Source organism: Phaenicophaeus curvirostris, chromosome Z (genome assembly GCF_032191515.1).
Source record: "Phaenicophaeus curvirostris isolate KB17595 chromosome Z, BPBGC_Pcur_1.0, whole genome shotgun sequence".
In the NCBI taxonomy this organism is placed as follows: domain Eukaryota; kingdom Metazoa; phylum Chordata; class Aves; order Cuculiformes; family Cuculidae; genus Phaenicophaeus; species Phaenicophaeus curvirostris.
The window spans coordinates 3,688,115-3,700,813 of NC_091431.1; the positions used below are offsets into that span (position 1 = coordinate 3,688,115).

Below are 12,699 nucleotides of genomic sequence, written 5' to 3' on the forward strand. Positions count from 1 at the left end.
ACAAGTGAACAAACAGAGATTCAGCATCAGAAAATAGATTGTATCTTCAGATTATCTCAAAACTGAGATTGTTTTTCTGCTCTGTTAGTATTTACAGTGATGTGTCATGCTACAATACTTTTCCTTAAATCTGTATTTTAAAATCTAAGTATTTGGTGTTAAAATCAGGGGACTATTTTATTGGCCTTGCTTTTGTCAGACATTGAAGGTGACGGGAAGGCACATAGGCATGGATACACCTCACTGACAGACCTGCCTCTGAGATGGATGCATCTCTCTCATTCCCTCTCCACTGAGGAGAAACTGCATCAAATATCTGTGAAACAAAGCTTCCTTCCAGAGTGAGCTGGGAGAGTTTCCCCAGTCTAACCCGAGGTCACGTAGGGTAGGAGCTGATGAGTTGTAGAGCAGTGGTTGGGAGATGCCTTGGCTGTGACCCACAATACTCTATCTGTATGGCTTTATCACACTGTGGAGCCACAGACTGCCGTCCCTAAGAGTAAGAGCTGTTGCAGTCTTCTCACCACAGCAGTCCCCCCATCGCTGCAGAGTTGTGTGTTGAGCACAGTTCTCAGTGCTTTTAGTGCTCTGTAGTACACCTTGAGATTTTAGGGCTGTTTTTCCTTTAAGGCTGTTTTTCCTTTAGGGCTTGATTCAGCAAAGTGCAGAATCTTCGAGCTGGAGTGGTTCTTGAGGAGTCTTTCAGGGTGAGGTCTTGTGTGTGGCCAAACATGCCTTTGACCAACTCTTACATTGACCTACTTGTGGCTGTGAAAATGTAAAACTCTTGCTGTGTAGTATCACATTAATGTAGAGCTTTGAAGTTTCCTTCCGTATAAAACACGATATGTGGAGATCAAAGTTAGACTCATACTATCTCCCTGCTTGTTGCTTCCTTCAGTAACAAGCCTTTTGAAACCTTTTAATATTCAAACAGTTATTTTCCTATCAATCGATACACCTTCATGTGTTTAGTTTTATTGTCTGTAACAGTGTGATAGTTCCTACATTTTTATTTTAGTGTATAATAGCCTACTAGCTAAAAGCAGAATTGAAAGCCTCAGCCAGCTGGGTTTATGCTATTTACCTGATAAAATCAAGCAGTGACAGTCAGACGCAAATACAATAGTTCATGGGTACAAAAATTAAAGGTGGATAACTGAATAATTCATGCTTCCAACTGACAGACCATGGGAAACCCCTAATCCTTTCAGAAAGTATGTAGGTAAAGATATAATTACGTTTAGACAATGCTGCTGCGTGCTTGCATGCAAATAATCAAAAAGCTGATATTTACAACTTTATGATCTAAAAATAAAATGGAATTTGCTTTTATAAGCTCTTCATACCTCATTGAGTTAAGCAAATTTCTGAGCACAGCTAAATCCTTTCCATTGGGAGAAATTGGTGGAGATCAGGCTGTGGGAGGATGGAGCCATAACATGCAAAAGCCGGACCAATGGCATGTTGCAGCATGCTCCCAGTTTGATGAGCACCAACATCTGAACTGTCTGCAGTGTATTTCTGAGGCACGACAAGGACTGTGAGAATTAAAATCAAGAGATGTTGTAACTTACCAGAACTTAAATTTACAAATAATGGGCTCTGAATGAGTCTGGCTATTACTCCTCGTGCTTCGCCAGTGGTACAAGGAGTTTCCCAGATTCTTTGCTCTCTTTGCGATTATTGCAATTACTTCTTTCTATAGAGGCTTTGAAATAAATTGTGCTGGCAGGAGCTCTCTGATGATTGGTATATTTAAGGCTTTTCCATGGGACTGTCTTTTCCTGTCAATATTCAAGAGGTTACAGTTCAGAATTGAGAAGCCTAGGACAGGGAGACTTCTATACAGCATGTTTTTGACTCAGGATTTTATGCATAACTGCAGAATGAGTAACAATTTCTGGGAAATGTCATTTTGCAGCATCCCTGGCTCTGCAGTCTGTGCCTATGACATGCTTGACATTGCCAATGTATTTACTGGGAGATTCAAAGAACAGAAGTCTCCAGATTCTACTTGGACACCAGTCCCTGATGAACGAGTGCCCAAGCCCAGGTATGTTTCATGTACAGTGATACTGCTTTGTTCCTGCCTGCAGCACAAAGGTTTCTGATAATTTGAACATGCTTGTAAGGTGCAGATACAAATTGACATACATGTTGTAACAGTAAAGCAGCATTTCAATTGTATTTGTGGACTGCAATACCATATAATAATATCAAAGGACTCCATATGTGTTTAATCCAAACTACCCAAACACCAGAGGCTTGAGGGAAGGTCAAGGGTCTGCACACCCCTGGCATCTTATTGCATACCAACTGAGTGGAGCTAGGCAGCTCCACTCAGTTGGTTCGCAGAGTGCCTCTGGTTAAGGGATGGGGGTAAGGATTTTTCCACTTAAACAAGTTTTGTGTAACGTAAATCAGGCCAGCGTCACATCTTCTTGGTTGGAATAATCTAGTAGTTAAGAATGGTGTGAGTTACGCACCTGTTGCAAATCGGTTCAATAATGGATATATCTCATTACAAAGCCTGCAACGTTTCTGTGGTTTGCTGCTCTGCAGTTAACATGCAATTTATGTGCCACAGAGGATGCATCTTTGCAAGAAAAAAACAGCATTCCATCAAAATGGAGATTCACTTTACCTTATTCCTTCTATGAGTTGTTTTCCCTGTTTCCTCTTCTTTCCTCTTTGCATGTCTCTCCTCTATTACACTCTTCCAATTTCCTAAAAGCGCCTGTTTCATACACGTTGCTGTTGACAGCCACTTGTTAACTTATTTAGACCAGTGACGTTTTGTTCAAAGAGCATGATATGAATGTAGATAAAGCAAATTCACTGAACTCAGTCAAGCTCTACCACTTTAATGTATATTTTGCATTGCCTGTGATATCTTGCATAACTTCTGAAGCTCTGTGGTGGCAACCTAAATTCAAAGTTGGCCCATCATGTTTTAGAGCTGCCAAGCATAGTATTCCCATGCTGTCTTTACTCTGAGGTTGTCGCTCCAGAGTAGAGCCTGGAAAGGACTGGAAAATGTGGTAAATTTTGTGTCTGTTTTCAGTGTGAGCCTTAGTAAGGCTAGCACTGTTGCTGCATTTTCCTTTCATTTTTTTTGCAGTGATTCAACAACTTAATGGGATGGCCTTGCACTTGGCAGTGCAAGGCTGCACAAGGGCTCCAAGTTTGTTTGTTTGGAACTTACTCAGATAGAGTACAGACAAATCTTCTCTTCCAGTAGGAAGGAAGAAGAGGAAATTGCGTTGTGAGCTTGTGAGATGAGCCAATAGCAGGCTAACAGTTATGATGAAGACAATACTGCTCATTCTAAGTCAGTAGGAAATAACATGATCTGAATTGGTGAACACTGTTTCATGTAACATTTGGCCATCAATCTGCTTGATAGAAATAATCATTAGCTCTAACTCATGTTGCAGTGCGTGAGAAGCATAAGTTGCCTTTGAAATAAGGTCATTTTTATTTGGATATCTCAGTATGGTGCAGAAACATTAGCGCTCCTATTGATCCTATCATTTCTCGGAAACATATCAGAGCCATTCAGGGGCCTCACTTCCCTTTCTGGCTGAGGTGTAAATCAGGGTTTACTTGGTCTTATATTTACTTGATTAAACCAGTTTTGAGATTAAAACAGGATTAATCCAATCATGTGATTAGGATTTAGGAGGAAATAGCCCTCCAGATTAGATATAGAGAACCCTAGGCTCTGTGGTGCCAGAAGGCTGATCCCTAGAGTTCTCTGGGAATGTCACCTCATGAATGAGTGCCCTTGCAAAGACCTAGACTTGCATCACCTAGACTGGTGATGCCTTTGGTTTCTCCTTCTTTCCTTCTATTGCTAATTTGGTATGCAGTTACAAGACAGACGAAATATTTTGGATACAAAGAGGCAGAGCACACATTCTCTGCATGTAGTCTTCATTGTGCAGTTGTGTGGGACCAGACTCACTGACCCAGCTAGTCCTGTGTTACCTACCAATATAACATTTAGTTACAGAAGGTTTGAATATCTAAATCTTAGCGATAGGTATGATAGGACCAGCATTATATTTTGTTCAAATTGGCATTACCCCATTGAGATCAGTGGCTTTGCCTATGTCAGAGCAGATGAAGACTGGATCGCAGCATGTTTATGACTGGGTGGTCCATCTTTCATCTTCCCATCTCATGGTGGATCAGAGTCTTGAAGCCTCATAATAGAAATAGGATCAAATGGACCTTTTGTGGGAGAAAATAACCCACAAAACACAGTAGCAGGCAAAGCATTTTGCTGCTTCCTCTGTACAGATGAGCTGACCGGGCAGGAGTGTTGAGTCACCTTTGAGGGACCAGGGTAGATTTTAGCACAAGGTGAACAGATTTGCATGTAAGTTGTTGAAGAATGATTAGATGACATTTCAGTGGAAGTCATCAATGTGCTAGGATAATTAAATAGTCTCATCCAAATTGAAAGAAAGGTAAAACCAAGGTTTACATGGGTGCTTGTTGAGTTGTCTTCTCCAATAGTCCACCTTCTACCAGACAGGACTGAAAGCAGCGCTCTTTCAAACATTGTAAAAAAAAAGGACTTAATTCTGTATGTTAGGGACTGCTTTTACTTCAGGAAAGAGCAGTCAACCTAGGCAAGTTGCAGATCAGAAAGCAGCTGTGTCCAGTGAGCAGCATCTGGCCAAACGCTCGCATGCAGTGATGAGATTCCCTGAGATGGGATGAACTGCAAACTGCGTCACACTCCTGCTGAAGAAATCCTGTCATTGTGTTCTTAGGTGAAATGTTAAGTCCTTTTGAGTGGGGGGTAGAATGGGATTTTAGGCTTTCCCTGAGGGGCTGAACAACTCCATCAGACTTCTCAGTCCTCCATTCACTGAGGGCCTCATTACAATAGGAGATTTGCACTAATCAGTGCAACTAATTTAGGCATCAAATAAGTGTTCTAGCTTTACCCTCTTGTTTTATTTAGGCCTGGTTGCTGTGCTGGCTCTACATCATTAGAAAAATACGTAACCTCTAACGAGTTCCCTGATGATACTCTGAACTTCATCAAAACACACCCACTGATGGACGAAGCTGTTCCTTCCATTGTCAATCGACCCTGGTTCCTGAGAACGATGGTCAGGTACGTACCTCTGAGTGGGCTCTTGTCCTTATCGTAGCTATCAAGTTGTGCTAATAGTCTTGCTTAGAACACTTTCAAACTCTATAAACTTCCTTGATGTGGTGGACGTGAATCCAGGATTGATGGCAGCGCTGATCAGGTGCCACAGAACTCCTTGAGCAGTTTTCAGGATTAGAGAAAAACTTAGTCCTTTCCAACCACACTGTGCCAAAACAGGATCTTGGAGAAAAAGCCGTGCAGGGGAGGTTGATCTGCCTGTGGGTTTATGGGTCAGTGTCTGAGCAAGCTCTATAGAAAACTGGGCAAGGATCAGCAGACAGCCCAGGGATGTGTACACAGGATACAAACGTGTCTGCCAGGATATGTTCACAGGATATGAAGATGTCTGTCGGGATATGTACTGGTATGTTTCAATGTTTACAGAAGTATATGGGCAGAAGTAATCACATAATCTGTATCCTTTCTATGGCAACAAGAGAAAAATAATGATGAAGAGATTTGAACAAAGACTCATATATCAGCAAGCCTCAAATACACCATCCCCATCCTATCAAAATATGTTCCCACTCTCTGCTGTGGTCACTATACTGTTTATCTACCCTCCAGCTGTCAACAGAATAGTCCGACTAATTTTTGCCGTATTTTCCTCTCTTCCTCCTTACAAGGGTAGAGTTTTCTGCTGAGCAGTGCTTAGTTTTAGTAATGTACCTTCTGTCGGGTTTTTATGTCAGATTATGTACTTCCTACCAAAGACTAGAGCAGCAAGCTCTGCAGAGCACTTTCCTTTGGTTGCCGATACCACGTAACTCTAACCAAATCACTAGTACTTGTCTTCATTAAATTATGTCATCCCAAGATTCACTATCATCTCAGCACTGAGCTTGCTTAGTGGCAGTTGTGTGATTATTTTTAGTGAGGTAAAATGGTGTTTACTGTCTCGCTGTTGCACTCACACGCTCTTCCTGCCAAAAAGAGTTGAATGTAGATCAATTTTCATTATTGCTGCTTTTGATGTGACAGAGCTTGAAATTAATAAAAAATTTCACTGTGCTGATTTTCTTTCTCTGCCTGAACAAGTCACCAGGCTAGTACTTTGCTTTTGATTGGAAGGATAATTCCTAAACGGCCTTGGACTCTTAGCACCCCTTCAGCTTTCTGCAAACACTTCTACTAGCTGTTGGACGTATGGATGTGCAGACAAATGTGAGAATTCCCCACCATTTGAGGAGCCAAACTAGTACTGTCTGTGTTGACTTATAGGGTTATTCAGCTAGGAAAAGTGCTTAAATATGTTATATGGTTGCTAGAAGGCTACCACACAGTTGTCTGAAGTTGAAAAAGGGGTAAAATAAATGCAATCTAATCCCAAGTGATGTGAAATGTTGTGTTGTTATTCTAGATACCGCCTGACCAAAATTGCTGTGGACTCTTCTGCTGGGCCCTATCAGAACTACACCGTGGTTTTCTTGGGATCAGAGAAAGGAATCATCCTGAAGTTCTTGGCACGGACAGGAAACAGTGGTTTCCTAAATGATAGCCTTTTCCTGGAGGAGATGAGCGTTTACAATCCTGAAAAGTGTGTATCTGATTCTTTGTACTCATGTACGGGTGACTTTGAACTTGTGATTTCCCAGAGAGTAGGTTGTTCCATAGAAAAGGAAGTCATTAGAGAAGCCAAGTTTTTTGAGTAATTTTAAATTGTTTGGGGAGGGGATGTCTGCTTATCAGTCTCTACATTGCAATAAGATATTTTTTTATCCAGTATGTGTAGAAAATAGCCCATCCTATGCAGCAGCTGATGGATAATTAAAAGTGAAGTTCTGCAAAGGAAGATTAATTTTCTAATCCTATAAAAAACCTGATTCCTCTCCAAATAACTCAACAACCAGCAAGCTGCTCTCCAAGGGATATTTCCCGCATTTCAGCTTTCCTCAAATATGCCTAAGGGGGCTTTGAAGTGGGCCATAATAATACAGAAATTTCAGCTACTTTGAGTACTGGAGAAGAATAAACATAGAAAATGAAGGACCCTCAGAAAGCTTGTCTGTGTGCCATCTCTCTCCATTTTCTCGATTCCCCTGTCCCATGCATTTTTAATACTCACTTATATGTTTATTGATGTTTTTAGTGGCTATTGTGTGTTATTTTTCCTTGACTTGTTCAATTCTTCCTTTCTCAGGGTTTTTTTTGTGACTATTTTGGGGTTTATTTGGGTTTGGTTTTTTTTTTTTCATCTTGAGGAATTATTAAGTTTTCATCTGCTTTCCCAGCAGAACTCATTTATAAGATTATCTCACTTTTTTTTTAACCAGGTGCAGCTATGATGGTGTGGAAGACAAGCGAATTGTGGGCATGCAGCTTGACAAGCCCAGCAGCGCCCTGTATGTCGCCTTCTCCACCTGTGTCATCAAGGTTCCCCTGGGACGTTGCGAGCGTCATGGCAAATGTAAAAAGTACGTGTTTTGTGGTGGCTGTCAGAAGCACACGCACCAGGCGTGGGGAAGGAGGGAGCACTCATCAATGCCATCTTGTGCTCTTCTTTCCCAAGGGCCTGCATAGCATCCAGAGACCCGTATTGTGGATGGGTGAAGGAGAATGGGGCGTGCACACAGCTGGTCCTTGGCTCCAAGTAAGTAAGGGCTCTGGCTGGATGGGCCGTGAGGCTCTGGCAGTGGTGCCAGGCAGTCTTGGGCAGAGCTGTTTGAAACATGGGGCTCTTAGGGAAGGAAAAATTGTGGGAAGTGTTTGTTTCTACCTTATTTGCATTCACTTCTGAAATGCCTCAGGATTTTTTTTTTTTTTATGTGAACTCTTAGCTTATTTGTAACTGCTGAAAGAGGAGAAAGAAGAAAATGAAAGAGCTGTACTAAGGTCCACGTGTTGTTGAAAGGAGGGAACTGGATGGGGATGTCTGGACCAGCTACACTGATTAAAGAGGCAATAGAATCCAAATTAAATTACTGAAGCAATTTGTCCACTGAAGACATAACCAGTCCTTCTAATTTACTGTTCATTACTAAGAGGAATCACAGAACACAGTGAAAGTTTAAAGCAGATTCGGAGAAGTGCTGGATCTCTCCTTGCTTAACAGTAGAATTTAATTATTTTATAATAATGTAAATATGTGAAGATTTGTTTAAGTGTGGTTACCGAAGCCTCCTTGAAGTGAGCAGACCCACTTCAGAGGTCTTATTTCTTGGCCATGTCATGCTCACCTGTGCTGAGGTAGAGCTGTACTTCCTAGAGGTAGCAGCAGAAGTGTAGTGCAAACATCACACAACCTCAGCAGACCTACAGCTGGCCTCTTTTAACCTTGCTTCTGTACAGGTCCTCAGTATATAATGGATGAATTACCATCATGTGCTTCTGTCTTGTTCTTAATTTGCTATTTCAAGTCAAAATTTTTTGGCTACTGAGGATGCCATAGGTGTGTGTGTCTGTATATGCTTTACTGCAAAAGCATGGACTGTTCCTGATGGGATATTTGGTAGAATAAAGTTAAAACGCACCTGCGTCTGTATCATCATTCCCAAAGTTATTGAGTCTTTTTGCACTTCCGTGGAAAGTTGTAGGGGATTTCCATATCTCACTCTTAATAGCAGCTCCCATGTTTATAAATAGATCCATTAAGACAGAGGTGGTGCAGCTTCTGATGGTGCAGTCCAGAGATGAGCAAGGCAGGTCGCTCTCTGTCCAGCACACCGCACTTAGGGAGGGGTCCAGATCAGCTGTGAAGATGTCTGGTGAACGTCTAAGCTATCCAGCAGGAGGCGGAGATGTTAGGACCCCTGTTAGGTGAAAGTTGAGCAGGAGTTTTAAGAGCATGGAGTTGGGAATGAGGTGCCTGCAAGGGTAATTAAGCCTCAAGGGCAGAATCCTAACTAATGCAGACAAAGGTTTATGTTGGAGGTTTTCCAAGGCCCTTGTCATTCACCTTTGACTGTACTGAAATTTGGAAGAGCAGCTTCATTAGTTAACCAGAATCACAGGCAGAGGTTATGAGCGTAAAATAGGAGTGTCAGCTGGAAAAGCCTGTGAGCGTTTTTCAGTATAGCCCCTTGAGTTCAGTGGGATGCTTTCCGTGGACTAGACCTTGTGCCTTGCAGCCTCATCCAGAGTAGTACCTGAATCACTGCTGAAATGTAGGTTGTCTTCCCTCAGCACGGTATCTACCCAATGGGTTATTTTCCTTCTTACATCAAAGTGTCTACTAAGTGAACAAACTAAGGTAGGATCATAATTGCTTCTGATATTATAGAGTTGACAGTTTAAAAAGTAGGGATCTGTTTCCCTCCCATGACAATGAGACATGCAGTGGACTTTAAAAAAGTAATAATAAGAAGACAAAGCATTATCAGAAGCCAAGAAATAATTAAGCAGTGATGAATAACTGAAATGTCTGTGTTGCAATTTTTCAGCCTTGTTGTGGAAGTTCCAAAGAAACTGCCAGTTCCCCAGCAGGGTTTTGTTTCAGTTGCACATGCGATAATTTCTTTCTGCTAGTGCCTGTGACTGTTGTTATTCATACTGTTTTCTTCCTTTCTATTATTTAGACTGGCATTTGAACAGGACATAGAACATGGCAATACAGACGGCCTGGGTGACTGCCAAAGTAAGCAAAGCTTTTACCCTCTATTTACCATGTGTCACAGCATCCTCCTGAATGCCTCAAATCACCATTACCTGTCGGGCATTCCTTTGTGAGCCACAACAGGGACGGCAACTGCCGCTAATGATGCAGGTTCAGAAAAGCAGCAATTGTTTAAATGTATCTAAAGAAAATATCCCAGTGGGTGTGATTTATACAAACACCAAACTTCAAAACCCTAGTTTGAGAGGATATTGATTATAGTAATTGTGTAATGAATTGAGTGTTCATTGTCTTTATTAGCCATGGTGGTCAGGTTGTTTATGGAAATGTACAAAAGTGGCTTGATTTCTTGGTATGGTCTGTGACTTGAGCTACATTCTCATGCAGGACAGGGAGACAGTGAAATATATCTTCAGCTTTGGATCCAGATCAAGAAGTAGGAGCTCCTTAGTCTGTGAATCTTAATGGATTTTACACACAGGCCAGACAACATAATGGTATTAAGGGTCAGGCACTACTGATCCTGCCTAAGAAATCTTAATGGTGAACGTTAGGTACTGACAGTGTGAGCTGGAAGCTTAAACACGGTCTTTAAACATTTAAGTTAAGTTTTGTGCTGAGGTGCTTAAAAGTGCACAGGGTACAACTGCATGCAAAGAAATACCAACAGGAATATCAACATCTGTGTCCAGGATGGCTCTCATTCCAAGTGTTCTTGCCAAGGGTGGTTTAATTCTGAGTCCCAAATATTTAGTATAAACCTTATGAAATCAAGAATTTTTGGTGTCATTTACATTGGTGCTTGTAGATGTAACAAAACTGCTGAAGCTGAGGAGGTAATGTGCGGTGACAGGGTCATTATTTTTGGAATACAGAGCAAAATAACAGAGGGCTAGATTGTGCTGTGGGATACAATGCAGGACAGCTGCTCTGGAGAAAGCCAGAGCCTTCTGCCTTGTGCATCCTTGTTCAAGAGCCATTTACTACTGTGATCGCTGTGCTTGAGGGAATACAAGGAATTCAGCCTCTCCATGCCCTCCATCTCAGCTGCACCTACAGATAGGGTTATGTAGGCTGTCTATAAGTTTTTTAAAGGAGGTGTACACATAGTCCCTCCTGTGGTCCCTGTAAAATGGGTTAGCACCACAATCAGGTCAGTTCCCAGCTGGTGCAACTTTGCCCTTTTCAGCCAGTTCTGCTCTCCTTGGACAAATGGGTTAGACAGGAGTGGAGTGTACCTTACATCAGTTAAATATAAAAGAAGGGTAGGAAATTATTCAGAAACAGCACATTGTTCTCACCAAGAGAGATCTACTCCTGTGCAGAGAGCCACAAAGCCCATACCATGCTTAAATCCATCTTTAGCCCTGAATGATGCATTGATCCTTGACACTGCACAGGGGTAGATCTCACTCCCTGCTAACCCATCTGATCTTATTACTTCATGTGATTTTGGGTCATGTGAGTTTTGTCCTCATTGAACTCCCATTGCTGGCTGCATCACTTGTGGTGTCTTGCACTAGATTAGGACTTGATCTTGCAAAGAAACCCATAGCAGGGATGACGCTGGCCTTCCCACTTCATATGCCTTAGAGCTGGTCATGAACACTTTCAAAACCAGACATTGTTCTCAGGTATTTCTGAATATTAGTTTTGCCTGGGTCCTTAGGGTACTAATCACATAAATATAAGCTGAAGCATAGAAGGTTGCTAGCAGCAAACTACTAAAAAGAATAAAAGAGAGAGAAATAATGATTTTTTTTCCCCTGTTATTTGTCTTTCAGATTCCTTCGTAGCCCTGAATGGTAAGGAAGTTCTTAGTTTCATTATTTACTGACAGCAAATCCATCTTGGAGGAATCACTTCTTAGTGAACTTCTAAGTATTTTCATGCTTTTGTTTTATTTCATGTCTCTTCCCAATTTATTTTGTTCATAGACATTTCAACTGCTTCACCTGATCATGAAATGTCATACAACACAGTGTATGGTCAGTTTATGGGTGTTTTTAAAAATCTTCCCTGGATCCTTGTGTTAGCTAGTAGTTCCTGTACTCAAATAGCTGTTACTCTTTTTCACTTGTTTTGTCTTGGTTTTGAGGGCCTGATTCACTAATCACAACTAGGATTAAGTCATACCTCTTGATTTTCAATCCCTCTTTTCTAGTTCTCCCTGAAAACTGTCTCCATTGAATTAATGTGGCCTATTTTAACGGCATCCCAGCAGACATGATTAAAAGCGTGCTTCATCTGAACACACACACAAAGGAACACTTGGGTACAGTGATGCATCTTATCTGTTTGCCAGGAAAAACAAGATAGCTGCTCACAACACACTCATGGGATGTCCATGCTGGTGCCATGACTGCTATAGCAGCCAGTCAGAGATGCCTTAGAGGAGGGAGCAGAACTGTCCCTGGGTTACAGGAAGATATCTCATAAGGAAAATTAACCTGTTACCATGTGAGTTGAGACTGGATTCTGCCTCAGAACCTTTAATAGGATGAGTGATTTATGTTGTCCATGCTTGCAGTATCATAATGCTTGAATGGGGCCTGGTCTGTAAAAAAAACCGCAGGGATTTGCATAGCAAATTAAATGATCTGAGCTGAAGAGGAGCATTTCTGCAAGCCTAGAGTAGCAGTTTCCCATGAGGCATCTGTTAATCTGTGCTCACAGTGCTTTCCACTACTTTGTTCTTTATATTTGGAATGGATTATGCTGGTACTTGGAGTGCAGAGTAAATGTCTTCATGAGGAATTACTGCAGAATAAATAATCACGTAAAATTAAAAATTAGACTTATATTGCAGCAGTTTCTTTTATAGACATCCTGACCAAAGACAAGTACTCACAAGCTAAGAGGATGTGTGGTATTGCTCTCAGTGAAGTCAGTGGCAAATTTCCATGTGTGATGGGAGCTTGCTTGTGAAGTTGCTTTCAGGTTGTACAAGACTAGAACTTCACCAGCGCTA

General features: G+C 41.5%; 1 protein-coding gene across 6 annotated transcripts in view; it reads left to right on the forward strand.

Annotated features, from left to right (window-relative positions):
- SEMA6A (semaphorin 6A) overlaps positions 1-12,699 on the forward strand; it is a 116,898-nt gene that overhangs the window by 72,729 nt on the left and 31,470 nt on the right. For 4 of the 6 annotated variants that reach the window (XM_069880964.1, XM_069880965.1, XM_069880968.1 and 1 more), the window contains exons 11-18: positions 1,925-2,056; positions 4,982-5,137; positions 6,537-6,713; positions 7,450-7,590; positions 7,686-7,766; positions 9,691-9,749; positions 11,513-11,533; positions 11,666-11,716. In XM_069880964.1, the coding sequence (XP_069737065.1) occupies positions 1,925-2,056; positions 4,982-5,137; positions 6,537-6,713; positions 7,450-7,590; positions 7,686-7,766; positions 9,691-9,749; positions 11,513-11,533; positions 11,666-11,716 (818 nt within the window). The remainder of the gene's footprint in view (positions 1-1,924; positions 2,057-4,981; positions 5,138-6,536; positions 6,714-7,449; positions 7,591-7,685; positions 7,767-9,690; positions 9,750-11,512; positions 11,534-11,665; positions 11,717-12,699) is intronic. The other 2 variants (XM_069880969.1, XM_069880970.1) reach the window with 1 other exon arrangement.